The sequence below is a fragment of the Lutra lutra genome, chromosome 5 (genome assembly GCF_902655055.1).
Source record: "Lutra lutra chromosome 5, mLutLut1.2, whole genome shotgun sequence".
NCBI lineage: Eukaryota > Metazoa > Chordata > Mammalia > Carnivora > Mustelidae > Lutra > Lutra lutra.
In genome coordinates, this window is record NC_062282.1 from 63720341 (window position 1) to 63745567 (window position 25227).

At 36.1% G+C, this 25227-nt stretch overlaps 1 protein-coding gene and 1 long non-coding RNA gene across 5 annotated transcripts in view; one reads left to right on the plus strand and one right to left on the minus strand.

Moving 5' to 3' along the window:
* The window catches only part of CPEB4 (cytoplasmic polyadenylation element binding protein 4), a 63729-nt gene that overhangs the window by 2808 nt on the left and 35694 nt on the right, over positions 1 to 25227 (plus strand). For all 3 annotated transcript variants that reach the window (XM_047729541.1, XM_047729542.1, XM_047729543.1), the window contains exon 2: positions 16903 to 16984. In XM_047729541.1, the coding sequence (XP_047585497.1) occupies positions 16903 to 16984 (82 nt within the window). The remainder of the gene's footprint in view (positions 1 to 16902; positions 16985 to 25227) is intronic.
* Positions 332 to 23673, minus strand: LOC125099918 (uncharacterized). 2 transcript variants are annotated; one of them, XR_007127398.1, is made up of 4 exons: positions 23578 to 23673; positions 21518 to 21690; positions 6442 to 6526; positions 332 to 558 (listed from the first exon to the last, which is right to left on the minus strand). It is a non-coding gene; the product is annotated as an uncharacterized LOC125099918 (long non-coding RNA). The 2 variants fall into 2 exon arrangements; XR_007127397.1 differs by having other exon boundaries at positions 21518 to 21769.

Genomic DNA, 25227 nt, shown 5'->3' on the forward strand with positions numbered 1-25227 from the left:
TCAGGGTTGGTTTTTCCCTACTTTTTTAGGTGAGAATAAATAATATATAGATAAAGTATACTTCATTGTGGAAACTGATGATCATTTTATGCCCAGATGAAGTAACTGTATAACAAAAAAATTCATTTTTTTCCCTCCACTGTAGGCTAGTGATTCACTGAAAACCAACTATTGAATTATAGTTTTCTCACTGGTTGCACTTTAAACCTGGAACCTCTCTGAACCTTGCAGTCTGAATTCATCAATTCAGCAATTCCACTTAAACCTCTTTGCAAATTCCGGCCTGCCCTGTGTCAGAAAGGACTGGTACAGAAATGATCTAAATGTTTTCTTCATCCCCTTTTATTTTCAAATACTATGGAACTGTTGATCTCAGAGTGACTCTTTTATGATGCTTTTCATCCATTTGTTTATTTTCCAGTGTTAACACTAGGGGTGTAGATAAGCCATTCCTAAAAATAGATCCAGGCAAAGATCACTTGTCTTTCTTGCCACCAGTGTTTCCTTATTCTGCAAGAGTCACATGGTTTGATGTTTTTGAATTAATGAGCAGCCATTCTAGTTGATAGAAATGAGATAAAGAGAATTTCATAGTTAATTGAACATCAGATGCCCCACTGAGTTTGTATATTTGAGGGTATGATTGTTTATATGTGTTTGGGAAATTTATATGGGATAATAAGCTAACATTTAATCAGTCCTCACAGTGACCCTTCAAGGTAAGTTCTGTTATTATCCCCATTCTGTGGATGAGAAAATTGAGCATCAGAAAGCTATAACTTCCCGAAAAGTGCACAGCTAGTAAGAGTACAAACCCTAGGTTGAAAAAACAAGGATTAAAATATCTATCTGTATGCACGTATACATGTGTATACAAATACACATGTACCACAGATAGAGGGTTATTTTAGAGATGATTCTGCAAGGGCTAAGACACATTACAAAACAGTTGCAATGTCCCCAGATATGATGTCAGCACAAAGCAGAACTATCTGTTTTGATTAATAATTTGCTTAGTGGGAGGGCAAGTTTGCTAAGAGAATCCTATGTCATTCCAAGGAATTAAATGTCCCTTCCCTCAAGGCTTCAGGTGGAATAGTTAGGATGTATCATAAAATATTTGATTAAGTTTAGTTTTAGATATTTAAAAATAATTTTTTGCCTGAGTATTAAAAAGCTGTTGGCTTTTTGTTTTAAAAAGGGTCTTTACTCAAACTGAAGAGCAATTATCTTGTGTTAGTGGCTAGGTAAAAGGCTTTTAGACATTGGTGATTTCATGAAGTCTATTTTTTAAAAAGTTGCTTTTAATATTCTTTGAACACAAATTTAAAGAAAATTTAGTGCAAAGGTGACTTTTTTGAATTAGTCATATGTTGCCAATATTTAAATCTAAGGTGGCATTCTGTACATTTTAACTGGATTAAGATTGGTTTAGAATTGAATACACTTTTTTTATTTTGTTAGAGTACACTGACAGAACGAACTTACAGGACTGAGCATATATGACCTCATGGTTTATTTTCTGTTGTCAGTTTAACAACTTTTGATGAAAGTTTGCTTTGGGAAAAATAAAAATTTCAGGAAATGAATAAACTATATACATGCATATTATCAATATTTTGGGGGACTAATCTTTTGGATCAGTTGGAGATTAAGCTGGTTTATGGACTAATAAAATTAACTAAGCTTGACACTAAAAAATAGTGTTAGAAACTAAACTCTTCCCTTAGAATTATTGTCTATCATGCTGAGGATGGAAAAGGATGAGTCCATATACCTGGCTGAAATATGGTGGGATGAGAAAGTAAATGGTTGATTTCTGCTCATCACTCCCTACCATTTTTAGGAACGGGAGGAGGGTTCAGGGGGCCAGGAACAAATGTGGGGGTGATTTGAAAGTCACAGTAGTGTTTTGGGTTTGAAAAAAAAAACACAAGAAGTTAGTAAACTGAGTACTGTATGCTTACTTAAATGAATGTAGTTTTCTGTGTGTGCGTGTGTTTGTGCGTTTTAACAGTTCTCTTTTGAATTGGTTTTTGGCAAAAAGAAAAAATACAATTTTGGATTGGTATGAATTACTTGGTTAGATTTGATACGAAAAACTTGAAGGGATATTTATTTGACTGGGAGCCTGGAGACCTAGGTGTGCTCTTGGCCCTATCAGTATAGCATTTGGGGACCTCAGTTTCTCCATAAACTGTCGGGGGTGGGGTGTGACAGAGGTGATGTCTAAGTTCCTTATGGTCCTGATGTGACCTGTTGTAGAATTGAAATTGCTGCAATCACAACCATACTCTTTCCGAACCGCTGCCATCTTATTTAAATGTATTACCCTAAGCACTATTAATTTTAGGAAAGAAATTTTACAGATATTAGTAATTCAGTTTTAATGGCTATTGTTAAGAATTCCTTAGGTGTTATAGAGAGCTCTGGAAATATATCACAGAAATGACAGAATCCAGCTTACATGATTACATTATAATCTTAGTATTATTGAAAGGAAAGAATTTACCTGATATGTAACTAATATTGGACAGTTTGTTTTATTTTAAAATTAATCAGAATGGTTTTTACATTTGTTTAATGTAGATTTGGGTACATATAGTGAATTAAAATTAATGATAACATTTTTAGTTTGTTTTGTTGTCCAGTCTTAACATTCTCTTTTATCTATGCTTGTGGAGCAAAAACAGATTTCAAATATATGACTAGTCCTCTAAGTAATTGATATGGCAAGGCAATGTATTTTGGAAATATTTTTTATATTTAAAAAAAGGTATTTTTCTAGTTTTTTTTTTTTTGCTTGCTTAAAGCTTTCATCATATGAACTCAAATGACATGCCTCAAATCCTGTCTTCAGATACAACTAAATGAATATACATTGACTAATAACTAACATGTTTACAGTTTCTAAATGTTTTATAATTTATCCAACAATCCTATGAGGTAAAAGTTATTATTACTATTCATATACAAGTCTTGGCTTTCAACCAATATACTACAGTGCCTCTTCACATAAATATAGTACAGGTGTGTAGGGGGGAGGAGGGAACACCTCCCAGACAAGATGAGAGGAAAATTTTTATGGTTTGAATGATTGATGCATGATAATCAAAAGATGATTATAGACTTGAAAATGGAAAAGAATAGAAAGTAATAGAATATACCTATCAACTTTAAAATGCTAAACTTAGATAATATTCAAGTCAAAAAAAAATTTTTGTGTATTTTTAGTATATACCAGGCACTGAACTAGGTACTTTCACATGTTATCTTATATCCTATGAGCTTCGATTTTATTGTCCCAATTTCAAAATGAAGAAACAAGGTCGATATTCATGTGACTAAAGGCATGATTTGACCCTTATATTAAGGAGACAAAAATCCTCCATGTCCTGCCAAACACATCCTGGAATTCCAATGTCCAAACCAAATAATACATTGGAGCACTTGCCAGTAATTTTATTTGACTACAGCACCTCTTTGGAGGGGTGCCTAGATCTTCTATCCTTACAGGAAAGTAAAGGAGAAATGTGTAGCATATATTCTGATAGTCTCTTATCTTCAGCTCAGTTATGCTTACACCTCCATTAGGTAAAAACCAGGAAGTAGGCAAAAAAATAAGAAATGAAAAATAAAAAGGAAGAGAGTGGACAGAATCTTTCACAAAGACCATCCTAAAACTTAATAGGGAGACATTTTAGGATTTAGAGCCCATTTGCTCTTACTTTAGACACAGTTACCGTGGATTTGTTGAGTTGCCTTAACCAGGCAAATAATTCATGTCACTTTAATAACTCTGCTTATGTTGTCAATTTATTGATCCTTCAAATTATATATGGCATCTTGTATTTGAAAATAGTTACTGCATTGCTTCAGTTCTGAAAGTCATGGTGAATTATTACAATTGTCTTAACTGTAACCTTGTTACACTTTTTGTTTTTTAATAATAGTCCCAGGAGGGATCTTTGTAGGGAAACGTTTTCTTTGACTTTGTATTTATTTATATTAGAAGAACGGAGATTAATTTCTTTACGATAAAGTATGGGTTGGATGGTTTTGGCTCCAGCAGAACGGAGATATTGGAAAAACTTTGGGAAAGCATACCAGATACAATTTTATGCCTTTTTGTAGAAAGCCTTTGAACTAGGTTTAATTGCTTTTCTGATGGAATCAAAACTTGGGCAGGGTGGAGTTTTTTGATTACTTTTTTTTGTCTTCACAGAAGCCATGGAATATGATCAACACATTGTTCCACATCTTTCAGGAAAAACCTATTTATAGCAAGCTTAGTGAGCGTGGTTGTTGCTAGTTGCAACTAGAAAGATGCTCTTAGTTCATGGGTTTACGCTTTTGAGAATAATCCTTGTATTCATGAGAAAGAAGTGGAAAAGTAATCTTAAAGTTAATGTATGCCTAGTTTAAATTTTACAGTTATATTTATTTTTTTATGACTTTATCTTGCTATAAGGAAAATTAGCTTGAAGATCCATTATCACATTTTTTCAGCACTACATTGTATCTCAGTTTTTGGTCCCATCACAAATAAGATAATGTATATAATGCATTTCTCTTTAAGGCAGGGCGCCCATAACATGAGTATTTGTTTTAATATTTTCTTTAAAAAAAATATTTTATTTATTTATTTGACAGACAGAGATCACAAGTAGGAAGACAGGCAGGCAGAGAGAGAGGAGGAAGCAGACTCCCCACTGAGCAGAGATCTTGATGTGGGGCTCCATTCCAGGACCCTGAGATAATGACCTGAGCTGAAGGCAGAGGCTTTAACCCACTGAGCCACCCAGGCACCCCTGTTTTAATATTTACTGACAAACTCATTTTATATTTAATTGTACAAAGAAAATTCCTCTTGCAGAAATTAAAGTGTATTTTTACCATGATAAATCTACAGCAATATGTAATTTTTTTACTTCAAATTTAGTAGAGTTTCTCATCATATTTTATATTATTGAAACAGAAGGAGTTCTACTTTCAGGTTTTCAGAAAATTCTTAGTAGGTAGAATAATAAAAGTGTTATTTTTAATCAGTTTCTGAAGGTGAGACTTGAATAATTACTGAGATAGGCTATTTTATGAGGCCAAACATGTAGTAGAGTGAAGCATAACCTCTGGATCCAAGTAGACTGAGTTTGACTCTGCACTCTAATTAGCTGTGTGACCTTGAACAAATTGCTTAAATTCAGGAAGAAAACCTCATCAGGATTTTAATACCCAGTAGTGAAGGGTTTTTGTGAGTACCTTAAGTGACCATAGTAGGTAGCTTAATTTTTTTTTTAATTTAAAATATGGCTCTCTAAAATTTGTAAAATAATGAAATTAATTACAAACAGAGTATCTATTTTTGAACAGTCCTTTGTATTGCTTATCTTATTATACATGCTTTACTTCTTAGATACTCCTTTTGAATAAACTAATGCAGCTTAGGACAGATAAAACATTTAGCCAAATTATCAGTTTTCTTGAGAAGTTTTATAATTGTATATATTTAAACTTTCATTAGTATTGGCAGACCACATCATTCAGTATTTTGAAAGATTTTGCCTATGGTTATTTTAAGAAATTTAGAACATTTGATTTAGAACATTTGATTGTTTTTGCATTCTCCTTACGTTAAAGGAGACTATTTCAAAGGAGAATTTGTGATCTTTTTTTTTTTTCTTTTTTTGGATAAGAGATAGGAAAGGGTACCATATATTTGAATTGAGTATATTTTATCTTTTATCCTGGATTTCAGTTTTGTTTTTTATATTTTAATTAACTTATTTAGTACATTATTTATTAAACACCTCCTATGTTATGGACTAGGGACAAGGCTAGATATCTCATAAAAGTTGTTTTGGTTTGATTTATAATGTATTTCTGACCTGTGCTAATCCCTGAATGATACTAAACATACTTTTTTCTCATTATAAACAAATTAGCAACTGAGAGTTTTGTGTCATTTTAATCCAGGAGCTGTTATAAACTTTAAGGCAAATTAACAGGTCCCACTTTAGGTACAACAAAAACAATGTGGTATTTTCAAATATTTTATTAATGGTCACATTTATAAATGTATTACTTGTACACTTATATGCAGCATGCGCTTATTTAAGTTTTGTGGCAAAATGGTAACAAAAGGCAAACTTTAACCTATGGGAGTGGAGTTCGGGTCTCATTACATGTCAAGGAAGAAATTCCATCAGCCACTCACAGGTCCTCTCTCATGTTTGCAAACTGAATTATTAAAGTTCAAAGTCTTAAGCTGTACAAGTACTTTTCATATTGTAGAGTATTTAGGTTGGGCAATTTTTGTTTGCTGAGTATTTACCAGAAATATCCTAATCATTATTTTTTTATACATCTAAACTAAATGATAGTTAATCCTCCAGGATTATACATTCTAAAGCCATATTTATATTTAAATATTATATAACATACTTTTAATAGTAGTCCTTCCAGGTGTTTTTGAGGAATGCATCTAGTGCTAGTCAGTGAAGTAGTTGTCATCTTAATCTGTAAGAACCTTAAAAAAAAATAAGTCAGCATAAGAATGTTGCTATTCAGAAAAATCTCCTAATTGTAGTATGGAAGTCAGATCTGGGTTCCAAATATGGGTCCTCCACTTACTAACCATAAAACCTGGGGCAAGCAGCCTTCCTGATCCTTCATTTTCTCCTTTGTTTTGACTGGTTATCAAATAGAAATATTAATTAAAAATCTTGAAAATAGCACATATTCTTAAAATACGAAATGTGAAATATGGTATAATTTGTGTGTGTTAATTTGAGCTTAATTTTAAAGAAGAATTTCATAAGCCAAACTATGATTCCTTAAAATAAATTCACTGTACGTAAATCATAGTGGGAATCAAGCTAGATGATGTCCTTATTTTCTTGAACACTGCTAAAAAATTTAGTGACCAACCGTTTTTTGTTTGTTTGTTTGTTTTCTTTTTTCTTTATATTCCCTGTCTCTATTTTGGTAAAGTGTTTAACCTCATGTCTTTTACTTTTTTATTAGGGAAAAATTTAAGCATATTCAGTAATAGACAAAATAGTATAACAGCCCCCCCATGTGCATGTCCTCTGGCTTCCGTAATGACCGACTCCTGGACAAACTCCTCTATCTTCTTCCTAACCTTCTCCCCTTGCATGTTATTTTCAAGCAGTTCCCAGATATTGTATCATTCCAATGTAAGTGCTTAAGTATGTGTCTCTAAAAGATTAGGAGTCCTCCCCACCCCCCCACGCCCCGTAAAAACAACTACAGAGAAATTTCCTAGCGGTTTTTAAGAAAATATAGTGAGAAACTGAAGCAAGGCCCACACTTGTGTTGCACTTGCTCAGCTTGTTTCCGCGCTCAAGCTGGTACTAATCTCTAAGGAAATCGCTGCTGGCCTCATCTCCTCCCTTCGGGGCAGAGAAGTATGCTGGTGGTCACATGGCCATAAAAAAAAATAAGGGAGGGGTGAGAGGTCCATCAAAAGCGACAAAACATCAATTGGTGGCTGAAAATTTGGGAGGAGATTCTCCAGTTTTCCTTTCTCCAGCTTATTCTTACCTTTTTAGCCCAGGTTTGGACTCCCATGGACTTATGGGAAGGTTCTCTGAAAGGAGAGTGATTAAGACAGGACTGGGAGCTCTTTGGTTGTGTTTTTGTTTGTTTGTCTGCTTTTATTTTTAAAGAGGAATTTCGAGGTTTGGGGCCTTTTGCTGGCCTTTGCACTGCATCAAACTTTTTCACCTCTTGCTCTCTTTCAATCTACAAATGTCTGATACTTTCAGTGGACCATATGCTGGCAACACAGGACCAAGGCGAGCATGCTCCTTCTCCTTGTGACGTGTATAGTCTGGTGACCTCTTTGTACCTGAGTGTTTAGAAGTGCCTTCTACTCCGGGAAACTCTGGAGAGCTAAGGATATGGGGGTGGGAATTGTGAGAGCCCAGAAAGGCTGATACTGCCTATAGGCTACTTTTTGACTTTGCTCTCGGGCTCTCAAGAGAGATTTCATTGATTACAGGACACAAGCCTTAGTTTAGAAATAAAGATTGTGCTTTTGGGTGACCATTTTCTTTGCTGATTCTGGACCCTGACCAGGCCCAGCAGGCATGGAGCAGAGGAACTCTAAAAGCCAGTAAGCAGCCAAAGATGGAGGAAGGGTCAGAAGGGTCTAAATGACTTCATTCCTTAGGGTTGAGTGTTAGTAATATTTAAGTATTTTCCTGAAACTAGTGACTTCTTGGCCCTGAGTAGCTTATTAATATTTTTTCTATTTCATTTTCCTATGAAAATGGGCTATAGGAAATAGCACAGAACAGCTGAATTATTCAGATATAACAATATCTAATTTAATATGTTAATTTCAGGCTCTTTTGCCATTTCACCAGAGAGAAGGGGCAGAAGGAATGTTTATTGAATGGGTCTGCTAACTGCTGCACATTTGTGCAATCTGTCAGATACCTTATCTCCTTTCTCCTCACCAGCTTTATAAGGTCTCCTCATTTTGTTGATGAAACCAAGGTTCAGAGATGCTGTGGTGTCAGAGATGCTGTGGTGTCAAGATCACTTGTCTAGTAAGTGGTAATTTAAACTCAGGTCTTGGAATAGAGTAGTTTTTTATTGTTGTTTTGTTTTGTTTATTTTTGTTTGTTTGTTTTGTTTTGTTTTTTAGAGCGAGAACATGAGAGTCCATGTTGGGGAGGACAGAGGGAGAGGGTTGTATTCATTTATTCTACTGGGTGTAAGAGCTTGATGTGGGGCTTGATCTCATGACTGTGAGATCATAACCTGAGCTGTTATCAAGAGTTGGATGCTTAACCAACTGAGCCACCCAGGAATGGGTGGAATAGAATATCCTTTGGAATAGAATAGATTTTAATTATTTCTTTCTGCCAGGCAAGGTGAGAATCCACACACAGTCAAGAGAAGAAGCAGTCTGTTGATCCAGGAACTGACTGATCAAGTCTGGAATGGCAGTTTGTTTTTTAAATTCAGTTAAGTGGTGATAAGAAATGTTTACCATTTTAAGGATTTCTCATGCTCAAAATGAGTATGGTTTATTTAATAAAGGTGGAATTAAAGAAAGTTTCCTCAGAGGCTTTCTGAAGAGATCTGATTCATCAGTTCACATGGGAGCAAATGGACCTGTTGCTTCAATCAGGGGAGTAAAACCAAAGACATTAATTTTTTAGTTATAGTTTTTTATAGGGAGCATTTGGTAGCCTGTAAGATTCTGCCTTCACTATTAAGCCATCATAATGAGAAAGTACTGACTGAAGATGATTAGTGTAGATGATTACCTCTTTGACTTTAACCTCTGATTCTCATTCTCAACATTCAGGTTCTCTACAGAGTGAAGGATGTCATACCTGCCAGGTGTTTGTTTATACATTGAAATTTCTAGGTCCTCATGAGGCTTATGAAATGAGCCACTTTTCTGAGCTTCTGCTCTGAGGTCAGACTCCTCCACTTACTATATGACTTTGAGAGTTATTAGTTAACTTCTCATAGCATTATTTGCCTAAAACGGGGATGATACTTATATACACTTTACGTGATGGTTGTGAGGAATGAATGAATGGAAATCGTGCATAATTCATATAAGATGCCCAACATGGAACCAGGAAGAACATGTTAGCCACTCTTTAATAATGGTGGTGTTGATGATGATAGACTACAGCATGCTACACCTATGCTACAGTCTGTGGCTATGGAGAGATGATGTGAGTGGTGCTTACAGCCTGCCGGGGGGATAGTTATAAGGGAACCTGTCAACATCATATGGAATGGCATTATGCTAGTGGGGTGGAGGAAAAGGGACTTGGGCCTGCACCAGGATGTAAGGGTCATCTGGAAGTGGAATCATGAAGGTTGACTATGTAGTCAATTTTTTTTTTTAAAGATTTTATTTATTTATTTGAGAGAGAGACAGTGAGAGAGAGCATGAGCGAGGAGAAGGTCAGAGGGAGAAGCAGACTCCCCATGGAGCTGGGAGCCCGATGTGGGACTCCATCCCGGGACCCGGGGATCATGACCTGAGCTGAAGGCAGTCGTCCAACCAACTGAGCCACCCAGGCATCCCTATGTAGTCAATTTTTGATGCCTGTGGGCTTAATGTTTAATCCAAGAAGAATAATTATATTTTGGCAAATCTCAGATTAAAACTCCCATAGTACCTTTGATTAATTATGGGCTCACTGGCGCTTCAAACTTCCTGTTTATTTTGGCAGCTGACATACTGGCATATACTTTCCTTTCAAACCAAAATATTTTCTTTTCCCTTCTTCACTAGGGAAACTTTAAGCCAAGAAGAGAAACCTCGTTGGCTGATACAGTTACGTAGTTGTCTGGGAAGTGACAATCATAGTAGTGTCTGTCTATATAGGGAGAGAGTGAGTAAAGGGAGTAGCTGACCTTTGGCTTTGGTTCTTAATAACGTGGTTACATTCAGTTAAGTACTTTTTGTGTTTTAGACCCAGTCTAGTGATGTGAAAACATACTAACTCAAATATATAAAGACAAGACCAGTAATAGAGTGGTCATGGTGGTTCATCTGTTGAAATTGATCTTGATTGTAATCTTTTTCCAAGTTAGGCATCTCAGAGCTTGGAGAAGGTTTTTTTGGGGGTCTTTTTTTGGGGGTCTGAGAGCAAAGGCTGCCTCTTCATGCAGAAACCTTAAAATGGTTGATGTAGAATATTTAAACTGGACTGTATCATGGCCAGTCTGCTACAAGTCACAATGCAACGTATCTAAGGAAATTAACCTGTTGAATATAATTGCTTAACTCAGTGCTTCTCAAAGTGTGGTCCCTGGCATCACTTAGAAACTTATTACAAGTGTGAATTCTTGGACCCTACCCAGAACTATGATTGAGACACTTTATGGGTAATCTGTGATTTGATAAGATCTCCAGATGATTCTGATATGCTCCCAAATATGAGAAACATTGGCTTAGAGTAGCCATCTGAGTGTTTAAAAAAAAAAAAAGCCACGAATGATGATTTTGTTTTGTGGTATAATTGCAGTGTAGTTGTTCTTCCTGTTGGTAATAGACCAACAGGTTCACGTGTTTATTTTGGCTACTTCTGGAATGTTATGCAAAGTCATGTCATCAGTTATTTGCTGATGTAAGTCTTCCTATTTTGCCATGGCAGTCAGGATCGCTCAGGTGTAAATTAAAAGGATGGGTCCTGATTTTTGAAATACTAATTTGTTTTATAAGAACATTATTTTTTCCCCAACTTTGATTTTTACATTGATTTGTATGGTTTTTCCTTTGGAAATTGTCCTATAGAGATGCCAGAAACCAAAGCCAACCAGTTACTAACACACAAGTCAATATATTAAATACAACAATTAAGATTACAAAATAAAATGATGCCTAAGTATGGTAATCAAGTTTGCCTTGCTGAGCCTTGAAGATAATTGGTGCTCTTCTATTTTCATTCATGATTAATAAGCTCACATGTTGTAGAGTCAGAAGGCCTAGGTTCAAATTCTGCCTCTCCACTTACTTTGCAATGATAGAGTTGTCTAATCACTCTCAACCTCCATTTCTTCATCTGTGAAATGGAATAACTGCTGAACATACCTAATTGTGTAGGATTTTTGTGAAGAATTAATAAGATCCCACATGGAAAGCATTAGATCTTGATAAGGGTCAGCTGCTGTTATTATGAGGATTATTACTGTTTCTACCACTTCTACTTCTGTGGTTGGCAGTAGATAACTGAGAGAGGCATCTGTGGTAGCTTTCTTTCTTTTTTTTTTTTTTAAAAGATTTTATTTATTTATTTGACAGAGAAAGATCACAAGTAGATGGAGAGGCAGGCAGAGAGAGAGAGAGAGAGAGGGAAGCAGGCTCCCCGCTGAGCAGAGAGCCCGATGCGGGACTCGATCCCAGGACCCTGAGATCATGACCTGAGCCGAAGGCAGCAGCTTAACCCACTGAGCCACCCAGGCGCCCTGTGGTAGCTTTCTAATTTGCGCACCACGTCTCTTTGTCACCTCAATGGGAAGAAGGAAGATAAGCCTTCTTATCTTTTTAGTACCTCTGATATTATTCCTGTATTCTTCTTTTTTTTTTTTTTTTAAGATTTTATTTATTTGTTTGACAGAGAGATAGAGACAGTGAGAGAGGGAACACAGGCAGGGGGAGTGGGAGATGGAGAAGTAGGCTTCCTGCTGAGTAGGATGCCTGATGTGAGGCTCGATCCCAGAACCCTGGGATCATGGCCCGAGCTGAAGGCAGACGCTTTAACGACTGAGCCACCCGGGCGCCCCCCTGTATTATTCTTATACGTACATTTTCTTCTTCTTTTGATTTATTGAGAAATACTTGAGTGCCTCCTGTTTGCTGGGCACTTGCCAGCGTGTTCCTGCTCCCGGAACCTTTACAGCAGAATGTCTTATTCATTCAAATGTATGCCTTAATTAGTGTGGTCCTTTGACCCCCATGACCATTACCTTACCCAAGGAATTATCTCCTGCTTTGGAGGGAGACTTAGGCTTGAATCCTGACTAAGCTGCTGAACTATGCAGTAACCTGTCTGTGCAGTAATTACAGAATTTTTCTTGGTCTTAGTTTTAATCATTAAAGCAGGAATAATGCCATCTAACTTATAAAGAGGTATTAAGACAGTATTAATAAAGTACCTAAAATAATGTCAGATTTCTTAGTAGATGCTCAATAAAAGGTAGTTCTTTTTTTTTTTTTTTTTTACCTTTTCTCCCTTTAGGCTGCCAAGAGAAACTGGCTGGTGGTGGGTTGAAGCAAATTTGGTTGCTTGTGTTTTTTGTTTCATGATAGATTCTTTGCCCTATTATCTTAAATCAGGACATCCCACATCAACCAGTTGTTTTAAGTAAATTTTTAAAATTAAAAATCTTGTTATTTTGCATTGTGTATAGCGTAAGAAGACACAGCAACTATCCTAAGTCGCTAAGAGTTCATTTTCTTATTAACATTATTGGCCCTCACCTGTTTGTGGGCACAAAGGGCACAAAGGGCACAAAGTGATGAGTTCTCCTTTACGCCATTCTCCTTTATGCTTTGCTTCCTGCCATACTCATCACCATAATTTAAACCAAATCTTGGAAGAACACAAGCTAAGGATGACGGAAAGCTAGAATACAAAAATATTTTGGACTTAGGAAAAGGAATTAGAGGTCTAATAAAACTCTTCCCTTTTTCAGATCAGTAAAGAGGTCTAGAAGATGAAAGGGCCCAAGCTCACATGACATATCAGTGGTGGAGTTGGGGCTTCCTAGTGTCTAATGCTCATTCTTCTGATTTACGCTGATATTCATATTTTGGTAATCAGCTCACAGTCAATCAAGAAGAGTTGTCACTTAGCAAGGTTTCTATTTTATAGTTAGTTTACTTTCTGGGAAATGGATCCAAGAAAATAGATAAGTGGTTATGATATTTGGCCCAATTAACAATCAAAAGGGTAAAATCAAAGAATGAAATATGGAAACCAAAGTCCTCTTGATTTGATTCTTTATCGGGTGTGCTGCTGTTCTTATTCCTTGGGTTTATTTATTTGGATCTACTCCACCTACTTCCTGGTGGCACACTTATATTTTAGATTTTTGTTTTTGTTTTTAATTAGGGGTTAAAAGTAGATGGAGAAGATCAGTGAGAGGATAGTGAGAAGGATAACTTTAGACCCTCTCTGAGAATAGAATGTTTACTTGACAAAATATGCAGCTTTTGAACTCTTTGAATTGCGAAAGCATCATAAGAAGTAAAATGTTAAACAAATGTAGTCATTTATAATAATTATAATAAGATTGGACTGTGGGAAAGAATACAGATTAGGCAAGGGTTGGCAAGAATGTGGTAACTGTGCCATTGGGTCCTGTACCTTGCACTTAAATCATTAGCAATCCGTCCAGACACTGTTCCCTTCTGAATCCATACCGAGCCTGAAAATCCTTCCCAGCACATTGCATCTGAGGGGCAATACCAGTTGATGAGAGTTTGTATATTGGTGTTTATTTGTCACTCTTGTATTAAATCATGACAAAGTGTAAAAAGGATAGAGCGTTTGTTTTTAATACCATAAAGCATTACTTGAATATTTAAAAATTTCATTAAGGATTTTAATTTTAATGTATTCTACCAATTAGAAGTCAGGGGTTATCTTAGCAAAAATCTTCTGTTTCAGGCAGTATGTGGTAGCTGGGGAGGAGGTAACAAAGTTGCTTTGCTAAAATTCCAGTACCACATTTAGAAACGTACAGGTAAAAAAGTAACTTCTTTATTTAATGGAAACAGCTGTCATAAACCAAAACATACTGTGTAATATTCTTTATCAGCTGCTTCTCTTCATTGTTCTTGTTATTTAGTGATTGGCAAAATGCAAGTTATGGAAATTCACAAGGTTGCTTAATGCTTTAGTTGCATTAAAAAAAAAAAATCTGAGTACCCCCTACCCCACTACCCATTATAGTTATTTTGGCAGAAGAAAACCTACAACTCTACGGCAGGAAAGGGAAAATGTAAAAACAAACCTTAAAGAAGCAGAAGGAAAGAAATGTTTTAAACATTTAAAAATTACTTGAAGGAATTCACTTATTCATTGCTTTAGCAAACACGTGTGCCTTCTACCTGTCAGGTCCTGTGTGAGGCACAGTGTTACAGAAATGTAGGACAAGGCTTCTCAACCTGTGTCACCTCATGGCACACCTAGAAAACATAATACTGAAGCAGAAATCATCTGCTAGAGAGTTCCTGCCCTAGCTGTCAATCCTGTGGGCTTAGGAAATTGATATCTTGGCATATTGTCACCCTTTGGATTTGTATACATTGAGAACATTTGATGTAAGACATAACTTCCTACTCTTGGGAAACTGGCTAAAGATATAAGCAAGTTCCTAGATACTGAGAATTATTGCCTCCAAGATAGGTTTTGTACTGGAGATAGTAGAGACAGTGGCTGGCCGGGTTATGGGTGTGGTTCATAGATTTCAGAACAGAGGACAAATCTAGTAACTGTAGAATGAGATAATGGAATTTTAAATTAACTTCTTTCTCAGATTTTGCCTCAAATCCACTTTGCTCCCAAAAGAATATGCGATACAAGTTTTGAGTTAATTCAGTGCATAAGATGAAGAAGGATAAGAAAAACAGAACAGTGTTTTCCTCTTTGTGAACACTGACCTTTAAAAATTCTGCTTCTGACCATGTGTCCTCCTGCTTCTCTCTTGACCATGTTGAGTAGATGAAGATGATGAGGAAAGAATCAAGAAAAAAAAAATGGGAAAGATGTTCTGGAGGGAGTCATACCAGTCCAGAGCAGAATAGCATGTTAAGGCACCTGCTCCCCATCCCCATCTTCATCTTCTCCATGCCACCTCCGCCCCAGGAAAAATCCTGTAATACTCTCTTTTAATTATTGGATTATATCCAAATATGACTATCTTTGGACTCCTAAAGTTGCAGAGGTAAAAAAACAAACAAACGGGTATCCTTTAACAATTCATTCAGTGAACACTGATTATCTACACGGTGGGGTGGGGTCGGGATACGTGATCCCTGTTTCACGGGATAAGACAAATAGTGTTATGGAAGGACAGAAGAGAAATGGCAGGTTGATCACAAAAGGCTCTCTGGTGGAGAGCATGCTCTATCAGCCTTAAGGCTCTAGAAATTAGCTAGGAAAGAGAGAATCATTCCAAGTTTAAAAAAAGGGGTGGGGGGTAAAATCAGGTGAACTTTTTAAAAAAGCCGGGGCTTTGAGTTAAAAAATAAAAGAAAGCTGAAAAGAAGGTTATAGAATTCTGCTTGTCCAGTTCCTGTGGAAGCCCCTTTTTCTTTCATATTCTTGCGGTTGTATCTATGTGTGTACCAGTTTTATTCTTCAGGTGGGTCAGAAATCTGTATTACCGCTTCCTTTCAGAGTTGAATTTTAAAATGTTTTCATCTACTTCTCACTTATCAAGCCACACTTTAATTTTAGTTATTTCTGGTACTTTTCCTCTGGAAGAATGCCAGAGCGGTTGGGTCGTTGTATATTTTAAGATTCCTCACCCACTCTTGAAATGCATTTTGTTAAGCCAGGGTTTAAATCAACATGTTGACACTCTGTCTTCCCTTTAATTTTAATGGCCATAAAATCAAGACTACTTTGCCACTTAGTGGTCTTACAGACCTTGGATAACTATTTTCACACTTTGGTTTATGAGAAAATACAGCTATTTTGAATATTGCTGTTTGGTAGCAGTATCTGCTGAACGCCAGCAAAGTTCATAACTGCTGTAACAAGTTTTGAAAGTTTTGCCATGTTACTGCAATCTTAAGTGGCAGACAAAGGTTATGAATTTTATTTTACATTCATGTTGTTGACTATACGGAAATTGGTTTTAGTTGCTTCTGCTTTGTTAGTAAAAATAATGCTTTTATTGAAATAATTATTAGAAATCAGATCACTCTTTGCTGAAACCTGGTTACTTTTGTGGTTTTGATGTTTTGTAAGTGTTAAAAAATAAAATGCAAGAATAAATGAAACAAGACTGGATCAGAAGGGAGACAAACCATTAGAGACTCTTAATCTCATAAAACAAACTGAGGGTTCCCGGGGAGAGGTGGGTAGGGAGAGGGCGGTGGGGTTATGGACATTGGGGAAGGTATGTGCTATGGTGAGTGCTGTGAAGTGTGTAAACCTGGCGATTCACAGACCTGTACCCCTGGGGCTAATAATACATTACATATAATGTAATAAAATAAAAAATTTAAAAAAAATAAAATTAAAATGCAGTAGTAATGTACCTCATACACAGAGGGAGTAAAATTACTCCCTTTTGATCTGTGTCCCATCAAATGCAGCTTATTATCTCCTTTTTTAATTAAAAGCTATTTTAAAAGTGACTTGTGGCTGTTTGTGTTTACAGGATCGCCCCAGAACGTTTGATATGCACTCACTGGAGAGTTCACTCATTGACATTATGAGGGCTGAAAATGATTCCATTAAAGGTAATTTTAAAAATCTATTTGATTTTTAGTGAAGTAGATAAGATTTTGTATTATTTATATACTCTCACGAACAGTATGGCAAATATTATGGATTCAAATTTTGTATGTAGTCAGTTCCATCAATTTTATACATGTACCTCTCATTAAAAACTCAGACAGTTTTGGTGGGCATCACTGTATGCCCATCACAATACCAATTAAGAGAACTACAAGAGTACTGATTGCTAAGGGTGGGCAGTTAACGGGAAAGACATGAACCATATACCTCATTTTTTCAATATCTGAGGTAAAAAAGAATGCTCAGTGCCTCAAACCTCTATGTCTCTCCACCCATGACAGTGACTATACACTCATGAGTTCAAATGTTGATAGAGTTTTGGTCCAGTTTCACATTTTTAAAAAAATGGCCAGTAGTTTCAAAGTTGAGATGAAGTTGTGTTCTTGAAATATTTTCTGTGGATCATGTTAAGAAAGAATAGTGCTATTTCTACTTGGATTCTGGTTTCAATTCTAATACTAATTAGCTGTGTTATCTTGAATAAGACATTTCATTTTGATTAGGCCTCAATTTCTTTCCTCTGTCTCTCTCTCTCTCTCTTTTTTTTTTTTTTTTTAAAGATTTTACTTATTTATTTTGAGTGAGAGAGAGAGTACAGGTGAACACAAGTGCAGGGAGGGGCAGACAGAGAGGGAAAAGCAGACTCCATGCTGAGATCCCAGGACCCTGAGGTCACGACCTGGGTGGAAGGCAGCCGCTTAACCTACTGAGCCACCCAGGCCCCAAGGCCTCAGTTTCTGATCTTTATAATAAGGGACTTAGAATCACTGTTGCAGTAAGGGACTTGCAATGGGGAGCTTTAAAAATAAAATATAGAGGGGCATCTTGGTGGCTCAGTGGGTTAAGCCTCTGCCTTGGGCTCGGGTCATGATCTCGGGGTCCTAGGATCAAGCCCCGCATCAGGCTCTCTGCTCAGTAGGGAGCCTGCTTCCCTCTCTCTCTCTGCCTGCCTCTCTGCCTACTTGTGATCTCTGTCTGTCAAATAAGTAAATAAAATCTTAAAAAAAAAAATATAGATGTGTGGGCCATATTCTAGGGTAGGGCTTGGCATGTTCGTTTTTAATGTCTCATGTGCTTGGGTAACCAGGATTGAGATTTACCAGAGGAGGTATTCTCTACGGGCCTTTCCAGCTCTGATTTTGTGAAAACTACCCCACAGAATAAAATATTTTTCTGCACAAAAATCTTTTAATTAGAAAGGAGATTTCTTTTTTCTTTGCTTGTTTTTGTAAAGAAATTTGGAATGTTTGGTGTATTTGGTCATCCCACTTGTTTATTTGTTCATTCATTTGTTCATTCATTCATTTGGTGTTTATGATCCTGCTTTGTGCCAGACATAGCTTTGCACTGGGGTCAAAGGTAGCAAAACAACCTGTACTTTAAATGGTGACCAGCCTGGCTTGGTTTTCCTTTGAGTTTGGTTTATTACATTACTAATGGAGTGAAACTTTTAAGTGTTTTTCAACGGACTAACAATGGTAAATTTTTTAATGAGGGGAGCTGTTTGCAGTTTGGAGAGATGAAAAATAATATGTGATAAAAGTATGCATCCAGCTGTTGAAATAAAAATATTTTGAAGATCCTTACTGAATTCCTCATGGAATTCTGATGGGTAACTTTAATCCAAATACACAATCTGTTTCTGAGGAAAGATGATCTCTCATTCAGAGTAGGCTTTATTTTTGCCATTTCGTAGTACTCTGACTTTGAGTAGTATCTCAGCCTCTTTCACCCTTCTTTTTGTTTTTTCATCAGAAAAGTGAGGAGAGTGTAAGGCCCTTTCTAGCACCAAAAAAACTGTACACTCTTAAAAGGTAGCTAAAGGAGAAATTTGAATATGGTCTGTGCATTGATTGTACCAGTGTCAGTTTCCTGGTTTGTACTATAGTTATGTAAGATGTCACCACTTGAAGACACTGGGGTAAGGGGTATATAGGATCTCTCTGTACTGTTTTTTTGCAACTTGCTTTGAACCTGCAATTATTTCGAAATTAAAAGCTAAGTACAGAAAAAAATAGTTAAAGGACATTTGTTTATTAATGTATTAGATGTCTTCAGCAACTAACTTTTTTTCTTTTCTTTTGTTTTTCTTTTCTTTCTTTTTCTTTCTTTCTTTCTTTCTTTCTTTCTTTCTTTCTTGGAGAGCCTCTTATGTACTTGATACTAGGGATAATAAATAATTAGAACTCATTTTCATGATAAGTGCCTATTTCTTTTTATTTCGTGATATTTTGTTTATTTTATTTCATGATAAGCGCCTTTCAGAGAAAACAGTTTACAAGCAGTAGCAGATATAAACTATCTATTATGTATTGCTTCTAAGAAGCAAACCTCTACCTAGTACTTAGGTTAGATGTTAGAGTTGCACACATTATTCTAATAAAATTAACAGTAGCATTTCCTTGATTTATCAGATATAGCCAGGACATATCTCAGGTTTATTTCTGTTTCTTCTCGTAGTTTGCTAAATCATTATGTAAAGTTCTGCTTTTATTCTGTATTCCCTTTTTAATTTCTTCTACCAACTTTTACTTAAATTAAGTTTCTTTAAGCTGATTCAGTAAGGATAATGAAAAGTTAAGTCTGATGACAGAAAACATTAAATCTGATTGGCCTAGTCTGGGAACATAAAACTTTTGTGAAATACTTATTTATAAAAGGAAGTGTGGCAGAGTGGAAAGGCCATGGGTTTTGGAGTCAGATAGATCTGGTTTTAAATTGCCATTCTGCCACTACAGTTTGTGGTGGTTGTGAGGATTAAATGGTACGATGTATTTGTGAAATGGAGCATACCGCACAGTTCATAGAAAACACTCAGTAAATGGTATGGATTATTACTAAGTATCTATTAAGTCTATTTTTATGCTTATCAAATGAGAAAGTCAGTTTTGATGTAAGCTTAAGTGCCAGAGTGACTCAAGTATATTAAGCGACTGAGCCTCTCAGGCGCCCAAAAGTAACTTAAGTGTATTAAATGAACTCTGTCCCTTTTTTCTTCAAAGAGCAGTAAAGAAATCATAGGTGAGTTCATGATCCTAAAATGCCAAATTATAGTTATGCGTATTTTTTTTGTAAACCACAGTGATGAACTTTATATCACTATAGGCTGTCACTACCAAAATGTAGTTTGGCATAAGGGAATACTTCATTTCTGGTCAAATTCTTCTTTTGATTGAGATAGTTATAGATAGGCTGTGCTTGATTTTAACAGTGATTCTATTGTGAGATTTTGTTTAAAGGTGATAACAAAAGCTGAATATCTTAAAAACAATAACTTGTTATCCTTTTAAAATAAGTATATAAAACCTGCCAATCTATTTTGAAAATAAAAACCCCTCCATATGCTCTGCTACCTTAGAAATGGAGGAAATAGAAAATGGACATTTTTTCTGTGAGACTAGGAGAATATAATATGCCTCTCACAAAAAAACTATAAGAATTCAATTAAAAGAATTAATTTTAGAACTGTTTTTAAAAAAAGCCCATCATATGGAGGCAAATTTTACATTTGGGTTTATTTTATATTAAAAATAATTTCATAAAGTATATTACAAATGGCCTTATTTACTTTTATCCTTCATTTGCAGTTCCTCATAGAAATGTGATTCGTTATATGTGTTCAAATAATAAAGCCAAGAGTTGATACAGGAACTACATGTTGTATCAATCCTGATACGGCTGTATTATTTATTTAAGTTTAAAATACAAACCGAAAACTGAATTTTGTTCGTCCTTATGGGCAAAAAAACAAGAACAAAAACAAAAATTAAAAAATTGCCTTCCTATAGTGCAGTTTAAAATTTTATTTTTGCAGTCAACAGACAAAATGCTTAATATGCCTAGGGACCCTCAAATACAGCTTTTGAGTTTCTTTATGAATGTGTTATTGATTCCAACTGGCTTTGAAAACCTTTCATTTTTTTTTTATCATTTTAATCAATGTGCAAAAGGAGTACCTGCGTTTCATTTCATGATTTATATTACTATTGCTTACTGTTTAAATAGTTTCTCTAAGAATTTTAAGGGTACTATAATTTTCTCCATATACAGGGGATTAGCTCTTTGGGAGGAAAAGTATCCTCCCCCTACCTTATCTCCATGTCCTTTCTCTGATCAGCTGGCATGTCTGTATGTTATTTTTATCCCCGAAATTGTATATTGCCTTCTCCATAACCAATGCCGGTAACAGTCCACAGAAGCTCTTCCCCCGAGACTGATTTCATTTCTTTACTGCACACCCAGTCTCATAAGCTAAGAGCCTAAGCTACAGACAGAGTTGGAATTTTGATATCCCAGGTGGCAGCTTGCTCATTGCGCAAAATTATTAGGCTTATCAAGTATTTTCTTCACCTGGACAGAAGAATCTTCTACTATTATAGGTATACCTACTATTACAGGTAGTCAGCTGATCATTTGGGGAATATGGTATCTTACAGTTATTCGTGCCTTTGCTTACCTGTGAAATTGGTACTTACTGTTTAGAAATGGAGCAGCATGAAATAACATGAAAACCACATGCGAGTACATCTGTTTTCAGCCTTCTGAAGTATAGGTTGGACACAGTGAAATAAAGATTCATGAAATGGTATTATATTCAGTGTATAGGAGGAAAGACCTCGGAAAATTAAGGAGCCTTTTTTTTTCTTTTCTGTGTGGGAAGGAAATAAAAGACCATAGACATAAACCAAGAAGTAGCACTTATGGAGTTGAAGCAGCGGGAGACCACACTGGAATAAAGAGGGAAAAAAAAACAGTTCTTGAAAATTATCAGATGTCCGATGGAGTAGAACAATCGGGATTTCATCATGGTTGGGTTGGGTATTTTAAATCCTATATATGAAAACAATTTTGTATCCAGTTTGCTTCATTTCACTAGAACGCCAAATGAGACAGCAGAATTGAGAGAAAAAAAGGCCATTTGTAAATTGTCAAAACATTATAATTGTTCTTCAGATATTAATTAAATTATGAGTCAGAATGTCATCTTATTTTTCCTCAGAATATTGTGAAATTGGAATCTTTTTCTCTTCATATTGTAATAGGATGTATCTTGTTTTCATTTTTTGGAAGAGGGAACTCAACATATCTACCCTATCCCCCTGAGTTTCAGGCATTTAAATTCTTGATTTGAATGTAAGCAATAATGATTGCATTCAGAAATGGAAGTAGTTTCAAGTGCCAGTCTTTTGCATATCCCATGGTGCCCAAGAAACCTATTGCATATGGAGAGTAAGTAGTGGGAGTATGTTGTACAGTTAGACATTACTGCCACACTTGTTTCATGCATTCATTTAATACAAATTTATTTTAAGAGCTGGATCTACTCCAAAGATACTAGGTATTTAATTTCTGACTGCTGAAGGTATTGTGACCTTGCGTTTTAAAATATTTTTGATATACATTTTTCCTTCTTTACTACACATTAAATTTGGGGGCCCTTCCCCCACTAGTTTTCATTGCTGTGGATTTGTTTGAAACAAATGCTTAAATGAGTAGGCAAGCGATGATTCCATCTGTGCCTCTTTTCTTTGTTGCTAAGCAAAAGAATTTATAATGATCTCTCTAGAAGAAAATCATGAAACTCTGTTGAAAGTTTAGTACACAAAGCCTGTTTCATTTATTCTGTATAAGATTTTTTTTTTTTTATGTTACTATAAGAGAATGACCGTTGGGATAATTTAAATTCTTTATCTTTACAGTAGGGTGAGGAGAAAGTTCTACTTAAAAAAAAAATAAGGTAAAAAATAACCAGGAAACCTTAAATTTTCCTTTGAGGAAGAATTTTTAAAATATTTCTATATTCCAGATTGCAGGCACGCAATTCTCTGTTTTAAAGAGCAGATGTTGTAGACTGATACAGATGTTTTAGAACATTTATCGCATACCGACTTTATGTAGACCAAGATAGCTCCAAAAACTTTCGATGACAGTTGCTGAAAATAGGACTAACGTTAATATCATTGTCATAGATTTGAATTTTGGAGTAAATAAAAATATAAAAACAAAAGGAGCTCTTACTAAAAGAAGTTTCATTGCTGTAATATTAAAATGATCTATTTCAATTGGTGGTGAGGGTTATCATTTCTTACAGTATTTAACCTTTTCCTAGTTGAATCAGTTTGCCTCTGGCAATTTGAGAAAAGACTGCTATGCACTATTCTGCACCCCAGTCCTCCATCACCTTTGTATAGGACCAGATGGACATTTTCCTTTAAGAGACATGTAATGGAGCAGGATACAAAGTATCATAAAGAAGAAATGGGTAATGCAAAACAGCTAATTTTACCTGTGATTCTTTTTTTTTTTTTTTTAAGATTTTATTTATTTATTTGACAGAGAGAGATCACAAGTAGGCAGAGAGGCAGGCAGAGAGGGGGAAGCAAGCTTTCTGCTGAGCAGAGAGCCTGATGCAGGGCTTGATCCTAGGACCTCGAGATCATGACCGGAGGGGGAAGGCAGAGGCTTAACCCACTGAGCCACCCAGGCACCCCTTACTTGTGATTCTTAATCAAATTCCACCTTCCAAGTAAATTACCATTACTTGAGGTCAGATGTCTTCTGGTGAATTGGGGGATCTTTAAATATTACCCTTCCTAAGAATCCGCCAGGCTCTGAAAGCCTTGCTGGAGCCTTCCTGGTTTCTTCTAGCTCTGTTTGGATGATACCAAGTAACTCAAAGCAGCATAGCAGGGGAGTGGGAGAGGCCTCCGGAGAGTAGACAATTGCCTTACTTCTAGAAGCTTCATGAGTAATAGAGTAAGGTACATAACAAAGAAGACAGTTTAAACTCGGCTACAGTGAACTTCTTGTGTGGCTGTTTAGAAATGAAGCGGTTTCTACTCCTTTAGCACGCTCCCTTTTATGACTGCTGAAATGGAACATCCTAAACAGTCTTTCTCTTTTGCTTGGCTTAGTTGTGCGGCAGGATGGGACCTGGGCTTCTGTGTTGAGGTAATTCTTTTGTGAGCAAGGAGAGGACAAAGTAGTGGGGCATGGTTTTCTTTGTATTACGGATGCAGGGTGTATTCTTAATTTTGAATCACCGTCTCCTTTCTGGTTTCCTGCTGGTCAGGATTTGTTGGATTCCTCACAGCTCTGCGTAGGCATAGTATACAAAGGTGCGATTTTGAACAGTGTGATTACACTTTTTCGGATTGGGGATTGAGGTTGTTTTTGGTTTTGTTGTTTTGTTTTGTTTTAAGTGGGGGAGGGGAGTGCCTGGGAGAACAAAATGTGATATGTGTGTGAACACTGATGTGCTCGTAGCATTGGACTGAAGTCCTCACTCTGGCCTCCGAACTGAAAACAGCTCATTTTATACTAAACACTCCTGTGCGGTGTCCAGGTCCTTCTCTGTCCAAGTTATTGACTTAATATGTACTGGTGAGTAGAAAGTAGTGATCCTTTGCCCTCTCTCCTCCCCACATTTCTGACCCTTGTTTTTATTTGTTCTGAAAGTCATATAAGCAGTTGTCACAAAGGGAGAGTTTGTCTTATGTCATCTGTGATGTGGGTCCATAATTACTAAAGCAGTCCTCTTAATCCTGAACATGGAGCACAAAGAATCTCGTTTTGAGTCCATGAAAATTGAGCGGTCCTCTTAAAACATTGTTAATCTCTGATTTTACCTGGGTGAGAGGTGAGGGTAAAGGGGGTGCGGGGGGGGGGGTGGTAAGTGAGAGTGAACTTTTTGTGATACTAGAAGGTTCAAGATCCTAAACATTTCTTCTTAAAAGAGGCTTTTAACTTAGTAACTTGTTTTTTCCTTTACAAATTGTGTTAAGGCTCACATGTTTTATGGCTGTTGTGACTTAATTTTGTTGGATACACATTCAGGACAGGGACTGGTAAAGGAAACAACTACATGTGATAACACTTAGAAATAAGAAGAAAATAACTTAGAAAGCAAGCAGTAGTCAGGTAACAAATTGACAAGTGCTTTTCTGTAATGTTTTACCCTTTCACAGTGTTTTGTACAACTTAATAAGTAAACGTATTACGATATGGATGGAAATTAATACTATTTTCCATTCAGAATTGAAATCAGGATGACATTTCAGTAGTAAGGTTTTCAGACTTTGTTAGGAGTTTGTCAGTGTTAAATATTTGTGCCCTCCCTACACCATAAAATTTGTAGAAAGAGACCCAGAGTATTTACAGAGGTCCCTTTTGCTTCTGCTCTGCA